This window comes from Drosophila obscura, unplaced genomic scaffold, assembly GCF_018151105.1.
Source record: "Drosophila obscura isolate BZ-5 IFL unplaced genomic scaffold, ASM1815110v1 contig_73, whole genome shotgun sequence".
Lineage (NCBI taxonomy): Eukaryota > Metazoa > Arthropoda > Insecta > Diptera > Drosophilidae > Drosophila > Drosophila obscura.
Genome location: NW_024542865.1, coordinates 9,711,029 through 9,736,879, shown reverse-complemented (window position 1 = coordinate 9,736,879; position 25,851 = coordinate 9,711,029). Strand labels below are relative to the sequence as shown.

General features: G+C 41.8%; 2 protein-coding genes across 5 annotated transcripts in view; both read right to left on the bottom strand.

Annotated features, from left to right (window-relative positions):
* Positions 1-631: 631 nt before the first annotated feature.
* On the bottom strand, positions 632-2,979 carry LOC111068700 (golgin subfamily A member 6-like protein 7). The gene is made up of 3 exons (XM_022358375.2): positions 2,799-2,979; positions 2,634-2,699; positions 632-2,560 (listed from the first exon to the last, which is right to left on the bottom strand). Exons 1-3 carry the CDS (start codon positions 2,882-2,884, stop codon positions 691-693), a joined length of 2,022 nt encoding a protein of 673 aa, XP_022214067.1. The 5' UTR covers positions 2,885-2,979; the 3' UTR covers positions 632-690.
* Positions 2,980-3,107: 128 nt separating this feature from the next.
* LOC111068675 (solute carrier family 41 member 3) overlaps positions 3,108-25,851 on the bottom strand; it is a 30,202-nt gene continuing 7,458 nt past the window's right edge. Inside the window, exons 1-8 of one of the 4 annotated variants that reach the window (XM_022358330.2) lie at positions 9,770-10,550; positions 7,388-7,671; positions 6,063-6,387; positions 5,849-5,995; positions 5,629-5,776; positions 4,912-5,117; positions 4,698-4,846; positions 3,108-4,631 (exon numbers count right to left, since the gene is read on the bottom strand). In XM_022358330.2, coding sequence (XP_022214022.2) covers positions 4,425-4,631; positions 4,698-4,846; positions 4,912-5,117; positions 5,629-5,776; positions 5,849-5,995; positions 6,063-6,387; positions 7,388-7,671; positions 9,770-10,310 — 2,007 coding nt within the window. In that variant the 5' untranslated portion in view covers positions 10,311-10,550 and the 3' untranslated portion in view covers positions 3,108-4,424. Of the gene's footprint in view, positions 4,632-4,697; positions 4,847-4,911; positions 5,118-5,628; positions 5,777-5,848; positions 5,996-6,062; positions 6,388-7,387; positions 7,750-9,769; positions 10,551-25,851 lie in introns of those variants that run through there. The other 3 variants (XM_022358329.2, XM_022358331.2, XM_022358333.2) reach the window with 3 other exon arrangements.

Genomic DNA, 25,851 nt, shown 5'->3' with positions numbered 1-25,851 from the left:
AATCGTATTTATGATGGGGAAAAGGAGGACTCCAGCAGCTGGACATCTCGAACAAACGTTACCTATGGCGTCTTTTTCGAGTACTGTGTGTCCTGTCCAAAGCCCTGTTTACCTTTAACCCCAAACCACAAAATGTATTCCAAAATAAAACATAAACCATATGAAATGTGCAATTCAAATCAAATCATTTCCTTTTTCATTTTGCATTTGCACCATCGAAGAAGCAGCTGGCTATGCATACAGCCGAACTGTATTACGTTGTTAATAGATAAAGTTGGGGCCGCCACAGCAGCAGCAGGAGGGGTTAGATGAAGGTAGCACCAGCGTCAGAGTCCGCTTCCACTTCCAAAGTCCTACCGCCTGCCACGCGATACATTGAGCAAAAGGCTGTTCCACCCACCTTTTAGCGGAGCTCAACGCATTTTCCCCGATTAATTCAGCGCCTTTCCAGCTAGCCACGACGTCAAACCTTCTAGTTACGAGTAGAAAGGAGAAATCTACTGCGGTTGGACCGTCCCTTTTTCTAGAGACTAGACTCTAGGCGGCTTCAGGCGGGAGACTGTATTTTCCATTATCCGCATTTGGATACATCCATGTCCAGGTCCAAGCCAGAAACAGGAAAGATATACTTTACACGGCAATGAAATACTTTATTAACACTAAAAAATTAAAAACTCAAAAGCTATAGAGTCAGGCCTCCTGTATGGCCTGGAATACCACATCGAAGTAGGGGATTTCGGTGCTGTGGATCTGCTGCTTGGCTTGGGACAGCTTCTTCTCGTTCTCCTCGATCGTAAGCTGCACAGCCTTGAGCTCCTCTTCGACCTCGGTCAGCGTTTGTTCGTAGTTATCGAGGTAGATGTTGCGGGCATGCAGTGCCTGCTTTTGACGCAACTCGGCGGCCGTCAGAAGGTCCTCGTTCTGTTGCTTCGCGCTCTGCAGCAGGCTGTGCTGCTCGCATTCCTGGGCCTGCAGTTGCTCCAGCCGGGTGGCCAGCTCGTATTGACTGTCGATCAGCTGCTGCTCGTCCTGGGCCAACGATTCGAGCTTGCTCTTGTGGTTGGACTCCATGTGGGCCATTGCCTGCTTCTGCGCGCGCAACTCTGATCCCATGGTGGCCAGCTTGGTGTCCAGCTTGGCTTTGGTCTGGATTATATTGATTTTCTGCTCCTCCACGTGCTTGCAACGGCCAGCGGTCTGCTGGCGACAAAGACGCAAACGATCGGCCAGCTTGGCCAGACGCTGATGCCCTTCCAGCACCTCCTCGTGCCTGGGCTGCAGCGACAGAGTCAGCTCCATTTTGCCCTTGCCGCTGGCCTTGCAGATCACCGAATCCATGCAGATGTTGCGCGCATGGCAATTGAACTGCTCGATCTTGTCCAGGAGCTTCTGCTTGGAGCGCGACAGCATTACCTGCTGGTTGAGTTGACGCTCGGTGATCTCCTTGATCTGACGCTCGTACACCTTGGACTCGTTGCTGCGATCTGTGCACTGCACCTGCAGATCCTTCAGCTGCTGGGCCGAGTACCTCTGGCTGGACACCGTCTGCTGAATGTGGCGCAGCTCCTTTTGCAGCGCCTTGATGTCCGCTGTCTTTTGCTTGGCATTGGAGCGCAGCTCCTGGATCGAATCCCGCTTCATGGCGTCCTCCTGTTGAAGGGCCTGCAGCTGCTGCCCGAGCTGATCCTGCTCGCGGCTGAGGCTTTCCAGCTGCTGAAACTTCCTGCCATCGCCGGGCAGAGCTTCCTCCAGCTTCAGCTCGAGATCGCTTAGCTTCGCTTTGAGGGCATCGATGTCCGCATCCAAGGCCCGGCCATCGGAAAGATCGCACTTCTTGCTGATTACTTTGTCTCTGGTCCTGTCCTGCAGCAGCGCCTCTTCCTCTTTCTTCTCCTGGTCCCAGAGGAAGAAGCAGGCCGTGGACTGTACCAACAGCAGCTCGGTCAGCTCCTCGTCCAGCACCATGCCTGGACACTGAGTGGTGGACATGGCTATCGACTCGGAGGCCATGCTGTGCAGGTAGTCGCTGTGCTGATCGGCTATTTCCATAAAGGGGAAATCCCTGCCCTCCTCCTCGGCATCCGGTTGTGGGGCAAAGTCCATCAGAAAGTCCAGCATCACAATGACATGACCGAACGAATGCTGTGCGGTTGGCGTCATCAGCGACGACTTGTTCACCTGATACGGATAGTTGAGCTTTTGCATCGTATTTATAATGTCCTCCACATGATTGCTGCCCACCGTCACCCGATTCCGTGAGATTTGTTGAAAGAAAAAGTTAATTATGCCCACAAACTGCTTCGTTGTCATCTGGCGCAGGCCCGAGCCGCGATTGAAGAAGTCGCTGGTGATGCCCTGTATGGCATGGCTGGGCAGCATGGCGTGCAGGTAGTCCTGGATCTGTTGCGACTTCTCTGCCACCCATTTCTTGTTGGAGTGGTGCGGCACCTCGGAGCCCATGCGATGGCTCTTCATGGGTGTGCGGATCGGCGGCAGACCCATCTGGCTGCCGCGATCTCGTTCCAGGCACAATGGCTGGCCCAAGCGTGAATGCGATGGCCTGACGGATGCATAAGAAAAGAGGAATTAAAACCAATCTGGCCACCGACTGCACCGACGGCTGCCATCATTACCTTTTGGCTATGCCACTGACCTTGGGCTTCATGGGTGTGGGCGTGGCCATGCTGCGTGCGCCTAGTCTGCAAGGAGTCCCGTCCCGAGAGGGAGAGAGGGTATTTATTACAAAACAAAACAAAACAAAACAAAAACACTGAAAATTAAATTTGTCATCCTCCAACCTGGTCTGCCGCTTGTCCCCGTTGGCCCCATCTTCGTGGGCTTCTTCGCGGAACTCGCTCGTTCGCCTGGGCATAGCGCGGTACATTTTGAGCTCTCAATTACTTAATTACACTTTAGAAAATTCAGTTTATTTATTATTAGTTTGCTTTGCGCGTAAAATACTTGAATATTCAGCATCGGGCTTAAGCTGGCTGCGCATGCGGGCGATATATCGATAGCTGATCCAGTGCATGCGATATATCGATAGCCGATGTGGAGAACCTAGAGCCCGCCAAAGATAATTTCAAATCAGAGTGTGGGTTTCTTTCTTTATGAACGTTTTGCTTTCGTTTATTCCAACATATTGAATTAATTGGTATTATTGTTTCAAGTATTACACAATAATGATGCCCTTTCGTTTACGATGTACATTAATTTATAATTATTGTTATTATTATAACTAAATATCGATCACATTTCCTTTCAGAACGTCTCTCATTCTCATCGTTTTCATTATCCCTGTTCGCATTTTTTTACAGAACGCACACGCACTTTACAACATTTTTCGGTTTTAAGGAAACAAAACAAACAAACAAGCAAAAAAAAAATGCGCACGCTTTAACTTAAAATAGATACAATCTATACAATATACAATTAAACGAGGAATATACATGCATGCACACGCTCATCTCCACGCCACATCTTAACTAATATGCAATAATAATAAATACCGTTTTGCCTTGTGTTCAATTATTGCTTCTTTTTAGGGGCTGGGCTGGGGTGGGCAGGGCGGTAATGGTGAGAGATATAATAATAAAAAAAAGGGAAAAAATTAAGCGAGATTTGCAAAAATCAAATCTGCGCTAATACTACACATTGTTTATGTTTTTGTTTTACGTTTGTAAATTGTAGGTGTACAGGGGACTAACAAGGAATTAAGTATGTTTATTCTACATTTAGGACTATTTTTGCATTTACACGATTCAATCATTATTTTTTGGCTGCCTTAAATTTAACAAAAGTTTAAAGGTTAAAGCAAAAGGAACAAGAACAAGAACCAAATTAGGGGTACGGTAAGGGGAGCTAATGCCATTAAATAAATGTGTGTTCCGTTTTTCCGTTATTCGCCCGGTTGTTATCCCCCATTTTGTATATGTATATATTTCTTTAAATTGTGTATAATATTGTCCTAAAAGCCTTAAAAAATATTATGCAGCCACGCCTGCCATGCATACAATATGTACATACATATATGTATATATAGGCGTGTGTATATATACCATATACTCGAACATAACTTCATTTGTAGAGCAAAAATTAGGGGAGAACACAAGCAAAAGCCATGTGAAGTGAAGGACAGGACATACAAAACATGGAAATTATTCTGTGTGTGTGTGTGTGTTTGTGTGTTGGTGTTTTGGGTGTTTCTAATTGTGTGTGTTTGTGTGTGCCAGGGCGTGGGGCACTTGGGACTGGTCTATACATACAATTTCTAGGATTTAATGTTGCTGTTTTCTTTTCACTTTAGGTACATAACAGTTCTTTATATTGATTTGCGGCTGCTTTCTTCTCGTTTCTTTTCATTTCATTTGTTTTCTGTGGTTTCTATTGCATTAGTTCAGATGGAAACATTCGCCCCACCCTCTTTAGTTGGGTGCATTCAGTGCATTCTCAACGCCGGCTCCATACTGCATACCCACGGACATGGTGAAGATCCACGCGACGGCCAGCAGACTGCTGCCCAGCAAATCGCCCAGCGCCGTCAGATAGGGTATGGCCGAGTTGTCCGGATCGATCTTCCACTTCCACATGGCATGCACAATAATGTGGGCAATGTAGAGCAGCAGCGTTACCTACGGGTGCAGAAGTCATTAATTGTCTGCCACTTTTCAGCGGGAGGAGGGAGGTGTTTTCCTTACCTGTATGAAACTGGCCAGTAGATAGGAGAGCATAAACACCCAGGACACTGTGGATGTGTGCATATTTAGGTAGTCAGCCGCAAAGATAAACAGGACATTGCCCGGTATGGACATGGCAATGAGTATCCTTGCCGTCTTTGCATAGGGAACTGCAAGGAGATTATAAGTGGAATTATTACTCGCATTCGTCTTGAATTATAGTCCTCGTTCTTGCCTCCTTTGAATAACGCCTTCCAGGGCCACTCCCAGATCTTCGTGTGCGGTGGTATAATGCCAATAATTGAGCTCTGATGCAACATTGTCGATATCTTGCTGGCCTGCACCGACACCAGATTCCCGCCAATTCCATTGATGATCGGCTGAAAGACCACAAAGCCATCAAAGACCTCCACAGCAGCATCCAACACAAGGCCACCAAGTCTGCAAAAAAAATACAGTGATAAAATGAGTTGTGATTTGATTTTGATTTTGATTTGGGAATTTGGGAATTAAAAATTTGCAATCGTAGACAATGTTCCTGCAAAGTCATGTCAAATAATTACTGCTCCATTGGGAATTCTAATTCTGCTTTTAGTTCTAATTATAGTATACAATATTGTGCTTGTGTCTCCCGCAATTGACCTGCTGCCAAAACGCGAGTCAGGGACATCCATAACAAGCTGCTAACAATTTCACACGGTCATTCCCGTCGACAGATTTATCAGATTTATTTATAAATACACACACAACAATATACGTAGTGGAGCAGTAGTAAAGCGCTTGCCGCCTGGACATGATTTGGCATTAATGAAGCCTTCCTCCGAACGATATCTAAATATAGTCAGCAAATCTTGATGATTTTTGGTCTATGGGGATTTGTGCTTATCATGGCCTCGATTCTCGATGCTTGAGGGTTTTTTTTTTTTTGTCGGCACTTGATCGATCAACTTACCCACTTATGCAGAGGGCCGACAGCACTGGCACCCAACCGCTCTTCAGCACCGGGCGCGTGTACTCGTTCCGCATCACAATCAGCACCCACATGGGCAACAGCACCAGATAGCAGGTGACCACAATGAAAGTGATCCACAGATGGGTCTCTAAACAGAACAGGAAAATAAAACAATCAATATGGCTTATAATAAAAATGCAGGAGAAAGTAAGAGACTCACTTATATTCTCATAAAGCAGCGAGGCAATAAAGGAGAGCAGACTTATGGACACCACATCGCCGATGGAGGCGGCCAGCGGTGTGGCCAGGTTGTCCGGATTTAGATGGTATTTCTGCGAGAACAGAATTACAGCCACCAAAACAAAATCTAGTGAAAATAAATAGCTGGTTTAATACCCCAAGTCTGGATCTTACAAGGTGTTTTCTGCACTTACCCAGCACAAAGCACGATGAGGTGGCCGTGAACATGGCCGAGGCGGTCAGCAGCATCACGTTCTCAAAGTAGAATTCACCTGTCATGGCCGCACCCACACTCACAGCGAACATGGCCACCAGAAAGGAGGCAACGGTGGCCTGGACCTGCACCAATGCTATATTACCCACAATCATTCGCACCACATCCTGGCGGCTTGTCATATTCCCCAGATTCACTTGTGTGGACAGACGCGACGCGAGGCACATGTCCAGATTTCCCTTCAGACCCAACAGCGCCGGCACCAGGATAAACAGTTCGCTCACATTCTTGAAGACATACCATTTCTGGGGAGGGGGACGAGAGGATAAATACAGACATACATACATATATTTATATTGCAATAAATGAAGATATGACAAAGTTATATGACACTCTTTATGGCTGTGTAAATTTAAGCTGTCTGTGTGTCTGTCTCAAGTCTGGCGATTTCCAAACATTTTCAGTTCTGTTCGGGCATTGGCCGCCTGGAACTGGCTTCATTGCCAGTTTGGCCCAGAACTTTTACCATCCCAAGCGACCCATCAATTAGCAGGCAAATTAAACACTTTACCATCCACATTCGCAGACAACGATAAATGATAAATTCTACCACATAAAAATGTACATATGTACAAGCTGGGGCGTATTTTGGGAGGGAAGGCGAGGGCAAATTAATTAAAAAATAAGATTTTAACTAGGAAATACTTATTATTATTATTTTTTTAAATCATTAATTTACTTTCGTTCGGAAGATAGTTAGGGGCCTCCAGACAACTACAAAATAAAAATCCGGCCCTGTATGGGATCAAAGATTGTAAGTTTGAAAACGACTTTAGCTTCAAATATTTCAAGTATGATTTTTGAAAGCATTTCAAGTTGGAATTTATTTTCGTTCTTAACATTATCTAAAGACCATAATTTATTTGATGGAAAAATTGTTCAATGAGTAATTTTTATTTTTTTTGTCGTGCATTTTGCAACTTGGAAGTTTTCCCACACAAAGGCGCATACAAAGAGCAGAAAAACTCCAAGAAAAAGATTGTTATTAATTATTTATAATTTTCTTTTTGGCTTGGGCTTTTGAGTATATCTTTTTTATGTTCGGACAATAAAGCAATTAACATTTTTGTTTACAATTTACAATTGCCGCAATTTTGATTTTCGGTTTGCCTTTCGTGTTGATTTTCTTAGCGTCTTATCGGCAGTTAATAGACGTGTCAATAGACGCGACGAGAACTCCCGAGATTTATCAGCTGTATTTTTTTTTTTTATATCATTCTGGGAATATTCCTCTCTCTGTCTTACCTCGACTTTTCCAAGAACAATGCCAGCCCCGATGGTTCCAATGCCGGCCAGAAAGAACGGTATGGAGACCTGCAGCAGGATCGTTGACCATTTCTCCTGCTTGATCCCAGGCCGATTTAGTGCCAGCTTCTCCTCGGAACTGCCATTGATCCCAGCGATGCTGGCTGCGTCTGCTGCCACCAGGGCATTGGGGCCGCCTCCTCCGCTTCCGCTGCCGCCACTGCCGCCGCTTCCTGCACCTCCGCCGCCAGCACTCGCCGCACCAGGATCCGGTTCGGAGGATGCTATGGACGTCGTGATGATTGAGCTTAGTGAACCAGTTGTCGAATGTGGTAGGCCGGACAACTTCTCATTGTCGGGATCTGGTTACGGGTATGGTTACGGATCGGATCGGATCGTTTCGGATCGGGGAGAAGGGGAGAAAAGAAAGTGGGTAGCACAACAAGATGCAGGGTTAGTACATAAATATTTTGGGATATTTTCAAGGGAAGGTTGCAAAGGATCAAAGATCGAGTGCGTTTGGGGTTGATGGGTGGTGGTGGTGGTGGCTGGTTGCTGGTTGCTGGGTCTCTCGCTCATGTCTCATGCACGGACCGTGTGTGGCATATTGTGTTTTTGTGTTTGTGTGTGTCGCATGCATTTAAATTCAGCATTATGCAATTAGCAAGGCAATTAATCAACATCACTATAAATTATATGTTTGCATGTGTGAAGATTTTGCGGAATATTCTCTTGTCTGTTGGTGTTTTTTGTTTTTCTTTTATTTTATTTTATTTCAGTATATATTTTGGTTTTTTTTTTTTCGTTATCTCCCTTCCAGCTGTTAGTCTCGAGTGTTCTTCTCTGCTGCTACTGCTGCCTCGGGGATGGAAACTCGTTTTGAATAAAACCGTTTTTTGTACTATTTGTTGTTTGCTCGAATCCGAATCCCCCCCGTTTATTGTATCCAAAGTTCCATAAACCACAAATCGCTCGGCCATAAACAAATTCGCCAGCCATTCGTCTGGTATAGCGACAATTAAACATTTCAACCGCAAAAAAAAATAAACAATTAAAACTGCTGCCATGGAGGTGATACGCGAAACGCGTGTCGCGTTTACCCCTCGGCCGCTCCGACCAGACCACTCCACTACCCATTAATCAAATTATTATTGTGCAGAAAATCAAATAAAATTTAATTATAAAGAAGAAAAAGAAACAAACCAATAAATAAACATTTATTTGGGTAAAAATTTCTTAGGGCCATAATTTGATCAATTTACGTTTGATCTTTCTGTGTAATCTTTGGAACGGGCAGGATATTTGGGTGCCCAAAGAACTACTGTATGTGTTTCGAATGTGTACTACAGCGGTGGGCATTAATACCATTACTCCTTTTGCTCCCACTGCTCCGGGAAACGGATGCACAAGCGAAAAGTGCAACAAAAAAATCCACTAGAATTTTAAAAACAACATACATGTACACTGCGTGTGCATGATGCCAAACATTTATGCTTCATTCGAGTTAATCTGATTAGGGTTTTTACCTTTCTCTTACTTGGTTATCACAAATATGATTCTCTTTTCTTTTTCGAATGCACAGAGAGACAAAGGGATGGAACAGCTCCTAAACTCTTGATATTGCTCTACAACTTTAGCTTTCGTTAGAGGAATAACGAGTATACATTTAAAACATGTACTAAAAGGTATATTTCAATCTGTCAGGAGTATTTATCTGTCATTCCGACTGTCAGGCATGGGAATGACAAGATCTAAATTCTCGCAACTTTAAGAAGAACAGAGACATCTTACATTTAAGTATACAGATGTTAAATCTAATCAGGGAAACATGTTTCTACTTTCCTTTAAACAAACAGAATGAACAAAGAGAAGCGGCATGCAATGATGACAAAAATGATACAAAAATGGATGCTTCTACAAGTACTCTTACGGGACAAATTTCTTACAAATTTAATGCTAGACAAAGAATACTTTTCATGAAACAAATATGATATTGCTTGTAGCAATTATTGGCTAAAATTTAAGGCTAAAAATAATTATTAATATTTGTGCATTAAATTTAAATATTAATCAAAGATTCAGCGAGAGAGAGAGAGTATTCATAAAAGAGAAAGAGAGGCAGAGAGTGTACGCAAAAAGAGGAAGCAAGCAAATGGAGAAAAAATAGATAGCTAGAAAAAAGGATCCATTGATCCTTGCTTTTTGTGACGTCTGTGTAGCCAGCCCTCAAAACTCCAAAATTAAAATAAAAACAAATGCCTACCTATACGAGACGACGCGTTACTTGAGGTTTGAGAGAGACATCCGCTTGAAGGATTATTTATGGTGGCAGGATGGCGGGGATTGAGGGCTTTGGGGTGGGGCATGGGGGGGTCCACTCACCGTTTCCATTGAAAATGGTAAACAATTTAAATTTATCATCCGATGCCAAAACATCTAGGGGCGTGGTTGCTGTCAGTGTGGACAATTGTTGTTGGTATATTGGTGGTGTGGCATATGCGGATGGTGGCGTTGTTGTTGTGTTTTTGTTGTTTGTATTATTATTGTTGTTGCTGTAGCTGCTATTATTATTATTGTTGTTATTATTGATGCTGTTGCTGCTCATATTCATGTTGATTGTGATGGGTGGCGGATCATCATCAATCGCTGATGCCGTTGCTCCCATTGCTGCTCCCGTTGCATAATCGATCGTTGCATCGTTCACCATTTGTGGATTGGCATAGCCGGAGAGGCGTCGCACATTGAGCGGCGTCAGTCGATGTTTCAGCTCATTGGGTGTTGTGTTTGTGGTTGTGGATGGTGTTGTATATGGTGTTGTTGTGCCTGTGGATGGTGTGGTGGCTGTGGATGGCGGTATCTCATGCTGGTTGGGTTGTGTCTGATTGTGCGGCAAGTCTGTTGTATGTTCGTTGGGTAGCGACATTTTTGCATTTGTTACGTGTGTGTTTGGGTGTTTGTGTGTGTGTGTGTGTGTATGTGTGTTTGGCGTTTAGCGTGTGTGTTCTGTCTTTTATTTCTTTCTATTGCAGCGTGCAATAATCTGTTTCTAAACTAAAATCCCTGATTTCTGCTGTGTTGTGGATTGCCTCGAAAATAGTTTTTTTTTTTTAATTCAACAGAACAAATCTTAAAAAACTCTAAACACACAAAATAATCATCAACTGTGTGTGTGTGTGTGGGTGCTTTAATAAATATAATATAATTTATATTTTGTTTTTTTTTTTAGATATAATATCTATCTATCTATCGGTTTTGCATACTTTTTTGTTTTCGGGTTTTTTCGGTTTTTTTGTTGAGCTTTTCTTATAATGGTTTTTTTTCTATGACTAAACACAAAAAAAAAGTATGGTAGTTTAAATATCACACGATTTGGTTCTGAATAAATAATTTAAATTTAATTAGTTAGGCTAGAATTTTGCAGGAATGTTGTATATTGCTTTTCGTACTTTCTGTTTGGAAAGGAATGGGTCGGCGATCGAAGAACATTTATAAATTGGAATAAAAATTGAAAGAATCCAATGGGAATATGTACGCGGGCGTTTAGGTTTACATTTTAGTGCGAATGTTTTTTGGGTTTGCCGCTCTCGTGTCTGTCTCGTCGTGTCCTCGTGTATTCTGTCTGCTTTTATGTAACTGTGTGTGGGGATGTGTGTGTTTGGTTGTGGGGTGGGATGATGTTCTGGGGAAAAGAGGTGGAGGTAGAAGGACTGAGGCTGTGGCTGAGCTTAGTCACCGGACCGTTGATATGGCTGCAAGGGTTTTAATTCGTGTTACATTTTGGTATTTTGTTTGTTAAAGGATATTCGTAAATCATAATCCACATCGATTCTAGAACGTGTCTAGAATATGGCTGGAAATCAATGGAAATCAATCAATAAAAATAGAGAAAACAATCTGATCCATACCCTGTATCTTCAGAATATATCAGGACATAATTCAGTCTGAAGCTTAATCAAAGTACAATATGAAACCCCCTATGCACGTGACTCTCTAAACGCTTTCTGCAGTCTATTCGGTTTGGATTTCACTCATATATGAATATAGTCTCGCCAAGGATTATTCATTATTTTCAACAAGAATATCCTTAGTAAAATCCTACTTTCGACTGAGTACCAAGTCAGCCTTACGCTTGAGGAATTCCATCAGCGGTGGATTCGTCCCTGCTCCCAGCGACTTGACTCGAGACGCACAAGCGAATGCTTCAAAAGAGAATACAGGAGTACGTACAATAAATAAATCAGATGCCAAGTGCATGATTGAGCAGTTGAAAGCCCCACTCGATACTAAGCTAGGCCCCGATTAAACCAAAAATTAATTACATATCGTGTGCATGATTCATCAAGGCTTAGCTTATAGGGCTTATTATTTTTGTATTCTATTGATATTGGGTTGCTACCAAATTCGAAAAACCTGCTTTCGCCCCTCCAAAAATGAAAATGTTCTTTAACAAAAATGATTTGCCTTACATAAAAAATGGCATCCCTAATAATGTACAAATACATCTGTTTTGTCTTAAACTTACGCATAGAGAGCCGTGAAGCGGAGCCCTGACCGATAGAGTACCCACCGCCTGCCTTCAACCATGAGGGCCAGCCAAATCGCAGTCTGTTTTTCTCGGTTTGATTTTTAGCACTTGTTTAGGATCTGTTTTGTGTATCTTTTGGTGCAGCCAGAAAACACATTTGTCTTTAAGACGGAGGGCAGAGGCAGGAAGGCAAGAGCATGGCCAAATTTATTTTGGAAACTGCCAGCCGCATCCGAAACTATTTTAAATGCAATTTTTTGGGAAATGGTCGCCATGTGGGCACAGTGGGGCGATAAATGGAAGACTTTTGTTTACTATATAGACTTTTCGCAGTTTTTCCAGCTGATAAGATTTTTATTTCAGCTGTTTGCCTGCTCGTTGACAACAGTCGGGGACACAATAAATTGCTTCTGTCCACTTGGCCGACAACGACATCGGCAACAATGATGATGATGATTGTCGGTCGTTCGGCGGTCAGTCTATGGTCCGTTGCGTCCACTCGAAGCTCGAGGGTGGGAAGGGTTCTTTTTCGTGTTTGGAACGCTTATCGGCTTCGCGTGGAAAGGCGGCGGCAGCCTTCGAACGCAAATCAAAATCATTTCACTGCAAATCATTGAAAGCCGGCCCACGCGTCGAAATGCGCATTATTAGGAACGACAGCTGAAAGAACAGATACTACTTTTATATGCACTTGAAAGTGTGGCCATAAACGGGTTGGGGAGCGGTGTCGTAAATTAAATAAAATTATATCACTGACCGCCAAGTGGACAATCGCAGGGAATAAGCAAGCAAAACCTATTCAACGTTTTATATTCGATTTGGATAGACTTTCTTTAAACCAATTATCGGTCCATGGACGCTTTTTGCAACGATTATTAATCGATAATAAGCATTTTGCGACCGTTGATGTTAGAGACTGCAGCTTCATAGCCAATAATATAATAAAAATAATCGTAGCCATTTCGAAAATCAATGGGGAGCCATTTTCATCAACTTTTCAAAGCCAAAGAGGAGCACACAAATTTATTAAATTATTATTATTATTATTCTTATTATTATAGGTAAAAAAATTCGATTATCAACATCTAATAAACGAAAACCGTCGTTAGATAACTCATTTCTTGGGATTATATAAGAATTAAATTCAACAAGTCATAGTAGAAATGGTTGAAATCCATTAAACAATTATTAGAGTATTTCTGGATATATGGATCAAGGTTCTTCCCAAAAAGAGAGATCTCTGACTAATCCATTTCCGATTACACCGAATACTGGGAAAACCAGAGCGAATCGGCAATAATAATTTAAAAATAGTTTTCCAATAAAGCTGTCTAGAATCTTATCGGTATTTGGTACCCGATTAACGCCGCCGATTACTACTGATTAGTCGGAAGCAGGCGCGTCGCCTTAAACTTTAAGGCTTAAAGCAAGGACTTACTTGAAACTTGGCCCAGAGAGGCGGGCATCTACATATATATATGTATGTATATATACATATATCTACGTACTGTATCGAGTAGGTGGAGCGTTAAAGATAAGAGCAGAGGGGAGTATATGCTGTATGCTATTCCGTATCAGTATCGTTCGGTCTTCAAGTCCAAGATTTTCTGAACGACGTAGAAACAACACTTGTTCGAGTGCCAGTAAACAACAAATTGCAGATAATGGAAAACCATATAATGGTAGTGAAAACACAAATTCCATATCATTGTCAAATTCAATATTTGAACTGACAGCTTCTCCGGTGTGATGACAGTTCTCTGTTGTCTTTCTGTCTGCCCCTTTGTGATTCATTCTGGTATAATAATAAGAGGTGCTAAATATTGTGCAGTCCTGAAGTTTTCCGTCACAAGCGGTAGGGGTAGGTCATGTGATGAACGCACACATATAAAATATAGCTGATTTCAATCGAAATTCGAATAGATAATCCCTTTCCACACGCTCTGTCTGCATTCCTTCCAACTTACGAGTGGTCTTATCTATCAGGAAGTGTCTCGTAACAAAGAAATGAAATTGAAACCAAGTGCCAGGAACAAAACGTGACTGATTGCGGCACAAATCGTGGGTTTACAAGACCCTACCCGATAAGTTTATCAACGGTAACGAAATGTAACCTAAACAACTGCAGCAGCAGGCCTCAAAAAATTAAATGAAAAAAACTCCATCACAGAGAAAAGAAATCTTGTAGGAAATGTGCGCACGTTTGTTACGTATCCGCAGCGGTTGCCAAGCCGTGGAGCGGGGAGGGGCGGGAGACATCGACGCAGCATTACCAATTTTCAAGTTCAAAGTCAAACAGAAACTGAAACAGAAACTGGGGTGGCGAGGGAGGCGAATTGATTGGGAAAGTGCATTTGTTTTTGGAACTAAATTGAAATTCGTTTTTCATTCCTCATTTTCTGTTTAATTTTCGTATGCGGAACAACCTCTGCCGAAGACCAGACCCCAGCCCTCTCTCTCTCCCTGGGTCGGCTATCTCAATCAGGTTGTAATTATCGCCATCGGATCCGCTGGGCATATAAATGCACCTTGATTAGTGGATCAGATGCCGCCGTAGACGACGTCGACGTCGACGACGAACGACGACGACACAATCGACAATAGTCAATCTTTACCTTTGCCGCCTTTCAGTCTTTCTGTTATTTTCAGTCTTTTTTTTTCTTTTCCCAACACACAATTTGTTTATGGTTATCGGGGTGGCTTATCGGAAAAGAGGGGCCGCAGCTAATTGATTTGTTGCGGGTATTATTTTATAAGCCTCTTGCCTGCAGCTTCATTCGCTTAAATGCCAAAAGTTTCATTTATTTTTATTTGTTCGGAATGCGTTTTTCGAGCCACAGACATTGGTATTATTTTTTTGTTTTCTGTTTCTCTGCTTTTCAGTTGTCTGTCGTCTGCCGCGAGTCTGTTGCCTGGGCTGGCAGACGATTTGTCTGCGAAATTCCAGTTCGCTTCGTTCGTTCCATTCCATTCCGTTCGGAACGTCGCGCGATGGTATGGAAATTTACAAAATGCCAAGAGCAGGTTTACGGAACCAGTTCGGTGGGGGCCGACACGAGGCGAGGCATGCACTTTGATGTATGCGGTTAAGTAGTTTTTATTTTTTGGCTAAAAATAATCTATGATCGGAACTAGTTCCGAACTCATTATTGCCCCAATGAACTAGTTCCACTTCCAAAGGCTCGTTTGCACACCAAATTTACGTTATTCACAACGGTATTTTAGCGAACGGAACTAGTTCCGAATTTATTATTGCACAAATTAACTAGTCCTAGTTCCAAATATAGCATCCGAAATATTGAATTTACAGAATAGTTTCGATTCCATGTAAATTTTTTTTTATTAAAAGTATAAACTAGTTCCAAGGAAGAAAATAATTTTTGAAACTATTTTCCTTTAAATCATTCAAAGGTCTACAGTGAAAAGTTTCCACTATTAACAACTTTTTGGGCATAGTATTAGTAAAAAAAAGTATCCGTTCACTTATGGCTACATTTTCACAGCGAATCAACTTAATGTTCCGCCCTGGGAACAGAGGTATAAGCGAGAAAATAAGAAAACAACGAACAATCAGATTCTAATTTTTTTTGAAATCGTCTAAAGTCTAAAGATGTGGATGATATTATGTATAGTATCAAACATTAAATTCATAAGTATCTATTTTTTCTTGATGACCTTTCCTTAAATCTTGATTTTGACTCCAATAAAAAAGGGGGCGGGTAGAGGGAAAACAAACTGCCATTAAAACGAACCCATAAACCGAATAATCTGCTGACAATCTTTGGATTTTGATTCTGGTTCGGATCAAGGAGGATGACGGCTGTGCTGGACAAAATCTTAAGGTTGGGGGTTCTTGAGGTGAGAAATCTATATTAAATGTGATCTGAATCATTTTTCGTTTGCCACTTAATTTCAAATTATTTCAAAATCTATGGATGATAAAAAAAATAAACCAGAAATGAAATATATATGTAGTACTCGTACAATTTACTACTTGTAGACAAGCCATTCCATGTCGCGAAGAGACACAAGAATGCGTTGCCTTTTTATAGCTATCATGAATACATAGCATACCCCCGTAGATTTTTAAGTATTTAACCCAAGAAAGACAGGCAGCGCCAGCTGTCTCGCGTTAATTTGGAAAACGTGCGCTAAATGTGCGATGATGACCCGCAAGCTAATTCTAATTCCTATTTATTGTGATTAAAAAGTCGCTGTTGCCGAGAGTCTGGCGACTCGTGGAACCTACAAGGCATACAAAAATATAGGAATGTTTATTCGGATGTTCCCTGCCCCCTTGGATACACATATGGTGTTTGATTCAACAGTTCCCAGGGTTCATTGGAAGCGTTTTTCTTTTCTTTTAGTTTCCGCTTACGCTAAACGTTCGCGTTCTCTTTCTGCATTTTTAAGAGAACGTTTTGTCGTTCAATCGTATTTTGCATTGTTTCCAGGCCTTAGGCTGGATGGGAATGCAACGAATGAAAGCTAGGGAAACGACATGTGCCACAAAGGACAACAGTCCTTTTGTTTTTTGCACAGAAAAAGGAATCAAATCGGGTTCACACGTGTATTGATTTGCTGTACAAATGCACCAATAAGCAAGCAGACAACACAATTTCTTTGCCATCTTTCTTTTACTCAAATCACAAATCTGCCACGATACAAAAACTTGTGACCCACATGGCCACGTAATATCTCATCTGATTATAAAAATCCAGATACCGATATGATACAGTGATACAGTCATCATAATATATGCAAATCGTTGACGTGAACAGCTCTTTGCAAGAATTTGCGTTCGATGTAAACGAACTTTGCAGGGGAAAATAAACAAATTGATTTCCCATTTCCCCCAATACGCTTTTAATTGAAACATAATACAAAATCAAATATATATACATTTTATATATATTTATACACGTCTGGCTTCTGTTGTTGTTGCTCATTTAATTTTTTTTATTTTTTTTTATTGCATGACGCAGGTGAAATCGAATTCGGTTCTCAATCAACCGAAAAGACTGGCAATTATTTATTCAAAAATTATTTGTTAATGCATGGAGATGGGGATGATTTGTCAGCCAGCCCTAGAGACCCACAAAAAAAAAACCACAAAGTGAAACAAACACAAAAGTATTTGTTTGGACAGACAATTTGCAAGCACAAAAATTAATCAGTTTTATTCTGGTCTCAAAATTGGTTTTTGATTCTGTTACTGTTACTGTTTCTGATAAATATATTTATCTCGAGCTGAAAACTGGAACCGAGACACGCTAAAACCGAAAACTGTATCAAATGTCATTCAACTTGGAATCAATCGTGCACCAAAAAAAACAAAACAAAAACACACAAAAACAGCAACAACTCAATCAAAAAAATATTCCAAAAAGGCAACAGGTGGGGGAATATGTGTAAAATATTCTCCACGAAAGATAAAGCACAGAACTGGTGGGTGGATTATCGAACAGAAGAACTGGCACCGAAATGAGTCATTTATGATCTCATTAATGGCAGGAAAATCTATGTGAACGTTTGAGAAATACTCCACTCGTTTACATTTCTAAATGGGATCGATCGTATTTCCAGCTGGCATTTCTTCAGCCACTGATAAACTTTCTCAAGTTCATTATAAATTATGAATATGATTTGTCATCAGTTTGTACTTGAGTTTCAGGGAGATCCCTTCGTCTTGCAATGATCTATAAGATATATAAGAGATCTATGAAATACTACCCAAGACTAGATAGCAAATAACTACAGTCTAAGTCTAAGAACCATATCCAAGAGTCCAATCCAATCTATGGACCACCCGTATGGATAAATTCTTCCGCAACCGACTACCGACAACCGAGAAAAATTTTTCAGCCTTGTGCGACCTATAGATAATGGAAGGCCTTGGCAACAGTTACCCAGTGACTTGAGACTCCCAGCCACTGAGTGCTGACTGCTAACTGCTGACCGCTGACTGGTCTTATCCCTCGCCAAAAGTCAGTGAATGGCAAGACTATGGAATCGGCGGCAAGTCTCAGAGCGAAACTCATTAGCGACACGCAGCAGTTGGTCTCCCCCCACTCCCTCCAGCTTGATCACATCTACTATCTTTATTTAATTGGGGAGAGGGAAAATTGCAAGCGATTCAGCACCTTTTGAGGGGGAGGGAAAACAAGCACTTCAGACGCATGCGCAACACTTTCAAGAGACTCTATCGAGGGGGGTAATGGGTGTGTGGGGTGTGGGGTGTGGCAAAGACTTTGAACCTCTTGCCCGCCCCCAAAACATAAAAGGCTCTGAAACACACAGGCATAGACAAAACCAAACTTTAAAATGCAATTTGGCCGTGAAAACGAAACACCAGCAAACATAAATTAATTATTATTATTAATAATATTTGTTTCTCTCTTTGTTTTGTTTTTTGTTGTCTTGGGGCCGGCCCTTTGTTATTGTTGTTGCTGGTGTTTTCTGTGCCCCGGGCAAATATTAATTTTGTATTTTTCTTTGTTGTTTTTTTTTTGTATTATTATTAACTATGAATAAATTAAAAAGCGTTTTCTGGGCTCTCAATTCACTTCGGTTCGCTGCGGCTCGATTTGTTTCGCATTTTTTCACTGTCCGTCCGTTAAGGTTGCATTATATATATTATAATGTATTTGCTTGTACATACATAATTGGGTGCTTGTATACACATTTTTGTTTGTTTGTGTATTTAAGTGATTTTTATTTTAAGGTTTCCCATTAATGAACAAGAAAATTGTTTTAGATTTGATTTATGACTTGAATTCGTTTCGATAAATTGCATTTCTGTGTGAAATTTGGAGGTGAAAATGTGTTGAGTGAAGCCTTCGGTTCACCCACCGATCCGCAATTAAATATACATATGTAAGCCCTTAAATATTCAGAACCCAAAAAAAAGAGTTTTTATGAGGTGTAAAACCACTAAGAGAAAATAAAAAATAAAGAAATTAAGAAATGAAGATTTACTTTTAGAAGACGTAAGGACCAATTTCTTGTAGGGAGTTTCAGAAAGTGGAAAACCAAGATCTCATTTTGGACATGCTATACAAATAACTTTTAAACTAATAATGCCCTCTGGATGCGTAGAATTGTTTCCATAATCCTCTCTTGGAAGATATTTTTGCAGAGTATTCCAAAACAAGAACCTGAACCAAAAAGAAATCCACGCAAAAGCCATCATAAACCATCGATCAATGACAAGCGATCTCTAGCCTAAAGAGAGGGGGGCAAAAAAGAGTATTGCCAAAAACCAAAACTTGTTAACCGCCAAAGAGAGAGAGAGAGAGGGGGAGAAAATACACAAAAACTAGAAATATGAGGCTACAAAAAAGAATCTGCCCACTTTCAATAATCATAACTACAATCGATCCAATCCTATCGTTGGGGGTGGGGTGACTGGTGGAATTCTTTCGGTATGCCGTACCGACTATTACTATATTTAATATATATGTAAGTACTATGTGTAGATTCCATTGATTTCCGCCTTTAAGCCTTTCTCTTCTTACTTCTCTGTTTACTTCATCCACTATTGGGGATTGCTTGCATTCACTGTTTAGGGTTTTCCTTTACCCTGGTTTCGGTTGTTCCTTTCAACTTTTCAGGTAACTTTTCATAAGGCGCGCGCGCAATTGAATATCAAAAGAAATTTGATATAAATCGAGACTTTTGACGCGCTATTGAGACTATAACTCAGTTATATTGCAATAATATTTTGATTTATCACCAACAATAACTATAAAAAAAACATTCATTCGAAATGAAAAAGGGTTTGGGGTTTTAACGTTTCTTCTGTGTGTATTTTGCTGCACTTTTTTCATATAGAACTGCCCGTATAGTGGGTGGGGAATGTTGTTCTTCGCGAAAAGTTCTTTCTTGGGGGTTTGGTTTTTTTTGCTTTTAATATAAAGTCGGATTTTTTTCTATATAGCTTTTGTCCGTGCGGCGAACGTAGTTGTCTGCACCACCGGGATATCGCACACTGAATGTCCAAAGACGGCAAACACTTGTTATTATAACGCGTCAAAGCGTTTTCATTTAGCGTCGGCAACGCCAGCGGCCGAGACAGAGACAGAGGCAGAGGCGGCAGAGACAGCCTCGGGCGACAGGTAAGGCAGCAGGCAGCAGGCAGCGACGGAGCCGTCGTCGTAAGCTTCGATATCGATGCCCGATGCCTCCGTTGCCTCCGACGACCGATGATGATGTCGGTGACGATGCTCTGACGACCGAATCTGGCCCGAATCAATAAGCCATTTGATAAGCCACCTGCTCTCAGAGATAATGTCAGCAGTGAGCAGAGCAGGTGACCATTTTTACGCGCTCTCCGACTTTTGTTATCAGGCGGCGGCAGAGACAGCGGCAGAGACAGCGGCAGAGACAGCAGCAGAACCAGCAATGAATGAAATCACAAAAACAACCAACCCAAAGTGGGCAGCCGATTACAAGCTTCGGCGTCAGCGTCGCTGTTGGCTTTACGTTGACCGTAAGAATGAGCAGAGGCTCACGGCAGAAGAGATCAAAATAAAGAGGGAGAGAGAGAGATAGAGTCCAGTAAGGAGAGCCAGCTGCAGCAGAGCCTCTCTACGTTCACCGTTAGAAACAAGGTGCATTTCATGGAAGGTGAGGCATTCGCCAGAGAAGCGCTCCGGGAATGCAAATTATTGGAAACTATTTCCCAATGGATGCAGGAGAGGCAGGGCACATTTCAATATTGTTCCTTGTCAGACACATCTTAAAAGTAAGAGAGGTTGAGCGTAAGAGGGGAACTCCCTAGCCTACCTTTCTATAAATGCAACTTGGAGAGGATGAAGAAGCAGCCGCTGCATCAAATCTGCCCACGTGGACCGTTAGAATGAGCAGAGACACAGGCAGAGACACAGGCACAGGCACAGACACAGACGCAGAAGAAACACAAACCAAAAGAGAAAATGGATATGGATATTAGCCTTAGATACCGGCAGAAGAGAGCAAGCCGAAGAGCGCGAATGAGAAATGCAAAAACAATAACAATACAAGCAGCAACGCAGCTGGCAGCAGCAGCAGCTTACCTCTGCGTCGACTTCTCTGCTGGCTGCGATTTGCCTAGTAGACCATTAGGCCGAACCCAAAAAGCGACCGAAGATTGCACGACATACGACCGAAGACCGAGAGCAGAGGCAGGCACCTTCGGTCCGTCCGCTCTTCGTGTGCTCGGGACTCGTGCCAATGGATAATCAGTTTTGACAGTTAGGTGGCTCATTAACCGTTCATTAATTGCCCCGTTCCGAGCAGAGCCGCGACCAGGGGGCGTATGATTGATGTGATGTCGCCCGCGTGATCGGGTTCGACAGTTACTCCAAATATGTTCCCCCATCCATAAATCTTACATTTTATTCGAATGCAATTTTGCCGTACCGGGAACGGGAACGATGCACTAAGCACAGGATTAATGAAGGTACTGGCGGCACGATTGGGTTATTCGGTAAGGCCGAAACGATATATTTTGAGGTGACATGAGTTATGGCTACTACCCTCTTCTTCCACACACATATTTCGAATAATCTCTCATAACATTCCACGGGGATCTGTAGAACGGAAGGTTCCGATTTTTAAAGATTTCCAGAGCACGTACACATGTGATTAGATTTACGATTGTCATTTACTGAACTTTTGGATCAGTGATTGTTAGCCTGAAGTGTCGATGAAAATGTATAGTAAATAAATATTATCTATCTTTAAATAGAAGCCGTTTAGCACTGAGCACAGCTGTGCCGGTAATCTTCCTCCTCTATTTTTGTTGTTGCTTTAATTGATATTTTTAGTGCTACCTTTTTTACTTTTGCTGCAGATACTATAAAGCAGTTAAGGAAAGCTAGAAATCTAGTCTTCTTGAAGATTTCTTGGAGCCAGCCTGAATAATTAAGCTGAAATCCAATTTTTCTGTTTATATAAATGTACATTTGTATGTATATTTTTATACATTTTCTATTCCCCAATTGTGACACCCATTGACCCGGTACCCGGCGTAATCCACCTGCAGACTGTCCAACACAAACATGGAAAGTATTTTAAACTTTTTTTGGCTCGATTGTGACGCACAGTCTCGATGCTCTATGCCACCGCTTACCTCGCTCACCGTTCACCTCTCCCTTTCCCCACATGGTGCGGGGGCATCCAACGTCATTTTTTGGGGGGCCTTTTTGTATGCGAATACGCAAACATCCAACAACCAACAATTGCGTTTGCCCGTTCCGTGTGTTTTTATGTCTGTCTTTGTTTGTTTGTTTGTGTGTGTGTGTGTGTGTGTGTGGAACTAGTCAACGCTTGTACTTGATTTTATTTGGTTTTGGTACCGCACAGAAACAGAAACTGGTTTCCCACACCCGGATGAAATGTGCGCCCAAAAACCCAAGCGAGAGAGTCCAAACACACACCAAAAATAAAAACTAAAAAAAAATTGAAATATTCATCAACACATCTGGACACCCGCGGGGGCTTTAATTAAGATTTTTGAATTGAGAATTAAATTTTTTTTGGCTAGCTTCAGGATGTTGTGAAGGGGCAGAGACACATACATACTTACATATGTAGATACTCTGCTGCCAATGGATTAATGAATGGAGCACAGCATATGCTTTACAAATGCTTTTGATTATAAGCTCAAATATCAACAGGTTGTAAGATGATGATGATGAATGCCAGAAATACAATAATTGGTGGAAAAACGAAGGCAAGTCCCAGTGTTTGTTTGCTCTGAATCGGATTGATTTTATTTTGTTTATCTTTTGGGATTGGAGTCACCGATTGCCATGTAAATTGTTCAACGTTTTGTAAACATTAACTGATTTATGGGCTCAGCTGTTTGAGACGCACAAGCGAAAAATGCAAAAGAGATCCACATTTATTGCGTGCGCATGATTCGGAAAATCGATGCTATTTATTATATTGTTTCTTTAATGCGCCTGTCGGAGAGGAGTCGTCTATTGTGAATCGTATCTATTTATCTAAAATAAATAAAGAATTTAAAAGATCATCCTTATTGTAACATTTCTCAACATTTCGCGTCATTCAATGCATGACAAAGCACTTCCAGCGATTCTGGTTACATCATGATCTACGACAGCAATAAAAATAAGAGTCCAATAAAAAGTTGTCACGATTTAAACAGCTTTGATTTCATTTTACCAACCCCAGTGATTTACGATCCACACATAACGTGCATCTCATGAATGAATCTAAAAAACGAAATCGATGGAATGGAATGGAATGGAATGGAATGTATAGAATACATTAGAGTTCTACATTAAATTACAAACACTTGACAAACTTTTCTTTCACCTGGGATGTTTTATATCTTTTATATAAATAAATTAAAAATCATTGCACTTGCAAAGATCCGTAGCAAATCCAGTCCCATTTTGGAACTTATAGCAATCTTGTGGGGTTTTTGTAGAATTCCCTTCTGTTTCGGATACAATAAAACAAAAGAACGAAATGGTACGAAAAGTCCCCGCGGGGAGTTCCATAAAACTGCCAGAGGACAGTTGCTTCCTAGGTGGCTTTGAACTTGGGCTTGGAACAGGGAAGTGTTCTGAGTACATATCGATCGCGGCAGAACAAATAGCCAGCCAGCGACAATAAAAGCCACAACGGAATAAAATAAATACAAAATGAAATGACAAAGACACATTTACCGCTTATCACAGAAACAACGGTTTATTGTTGCAACAGTGCGGGGTGGGTGTTGGGAGGGGGTACAGTGGCGCTGCGGCGGGGTTCAGGTAGAGGCTTGGTGTCGTTGGAGGGTTTTTTTTTTTGAGTAAATTACTCAAATGAAATTGGTTTTACTGTATCGATTGACAATTGATGAACTGCTTGAAATAAGGAAAAAAAAATGTGGGGAAAGTGGGATCGGGGGATCGGGGGATCGGGGGACTGGAGGCTGATCGGTCGTTCGTTCAATCGAATTGCTTGTGGAATGGATACCCGGTAATTGGGATCAACTGTCGCGCTTGTTGATCGCCGACGATTGGGTTGTTTCATCAATGGGTCCGACTAAATTGGTCGATGCTTCCCCACCTGCTTCCTCCACCACCCCCACCTCCACCTCTGCCACATGCCACTTGGCCAAGCTGCCCCACCTGCCCCTTTTCGCACAGCCATCAGCCATGCAAATTATTTGCGACAGAGGGAGCTTGAACTTGAACTTGGTTCGGTTTCTGTTATGCACGCGATTGAAACAAAAATTAGCAGCTGGAAATTTGCAACATGAATTATTACGCCAATGAGGGCCGCAGGTTTTCCCTACGCCACTGCCCTGCCATCCCTCCCCCTCCCCACCAATTATAGTACATGGGTAATGAGGTTTAATTGGATTTTTACGTATGCATATTTATTGCAACACTCCGCAACACTCTATTGACAGCTGGCGTGAAAGTCAATCGAATGAACTTTGCTATACCCTTCCAATACATCGAAACCACAGAATGTCCATGCAATCTGTTGAGTGCTTAGTTTTCAAAAGCAAACAATTCCATTCCAGTAGAACGATCGTTCCCATGAAAGCAAAGCGTATACGATACGTGTGAGAGTCATTCGGTTGGAGGTACATATGCGCGCATTATTTCAGTGTTCGTTGTATTGATGGATGGTGTCCAGTAATGTTTCATGTGGATATCCAAAACAAAAAGATTGATGGGTGCTATCCGATTGGATCAATTTTCAATTTGGAATTCCCCGTAGGTTAGATTACGGTCTCAGTCCGCAGTCGAATCGCCCGTAATGATTGCAGATTGTCGAGAGGAGCAGGTGGAGTGGGTGATTGTTGATGCAGATCAAGAACAAAAACAATTTAAGAGATCGGAGGTAGCATATTTCATCAAAATTAGAGTACCCTCCAGAGGGTACCGAATACATTAATGTGGGGGCGGCCAGCTATCTTATCGCACAAGATGTGCATATTAATTGCATATTAATTTTGCCCAACGAACGATTACGTTATTATTGCCGTTTTCCCCCAATAAAAAGAGAAGAGAAAAAGCGTAGAGAAGTAACAACTGAAATTATCAGAATAAAACGTGCATATCTCAGTTGGGAGATACAAAGATACATGTATAGATTCGTGTACAAGCACAGAGGGGCAGGGGATTCTTTGACGGCAACGAATTCGTCATCGCATAGCACGGTGAAGACCCATTAAAGGGGGAGTACTTGCAGCATTGCGGGTGCTTGGAATATCCGTGGATGTTTCGAAAGTTGTGAAAAGAATCCCGGCCCCAGGGCGTAGTATTTGGGAAAGTGTTTTATTTGATTGCAGGGAACTTTTCGGCCTAGCGTTTGGTTTGTGGGTAGAGAATTCTGTCAGTAGATTGTTATTTATTGATGCAAAATGATCAGATATCGCATGGAATTGACAATTTAATCGACCTGTTGTCGACCCACAGTCTTCATACAAGAGCAAAAACCACTCGAACCCTGGTACATACATACCCGTATATCTGTCATAGGTAATCACAGATACTCGGTATCAAATCTCTAGGGACGCTTTACCAGGAATACGAGGTGCATTGACTTGACGTGAACACGGGACTGTAGGTCCAAGAAATGAATCATGTATACATATATATATATATATATATATTGTCTTTTTTATGATTGCTGTGGATCCAAGTGGGCACTAGAAATGGAACGGCTACTAGCCACTGGCCAACAACAAGATAATGGTTATCGGATTTCACACATAAGTACCATTTCATTGACGCAAAAATGGGAATCGAAATCAGAAAGACAGAAGCCTCCTTCTTGCCATTATTCTGCGGCTTTGCGACTCCTTTTTGTGTGTTTGTTTTTTTGTTTTGTGTCCCACTTGAGATACAATTATTCGTTCGTGGGAAGAATGTCCGCCTAGAGATACTCTTTTGCTTCATCTTTCTTACAAGAAATAGTCCCTAAA

Excerpts from the sequence above, each read along its gene's own strand:
- LOC111068700 (XM_022358375.2), bottom strand. The coding sequence starts at position 2,884 with ATGTACCGCGCTATGCCCAGGCGAACGAGCGAGTTCCGCGAAGAAGCC. Across the intron at positions 2,700-2,798 it reads GGGGACAAGCGGCAGACCAG|ACTAGGCGCACGCAGCATGG; the intron begins GTTGGAGGATGA and ends GACTCCTTGCAG. Across the intron at positions 2,561-2,633 it reads GTCAGTGGCATAGCCAAAAG|GCCATCGCATTCACGCTTGG; the intron begins GTAATGATGGCA and ends TGCATCCGTCAG.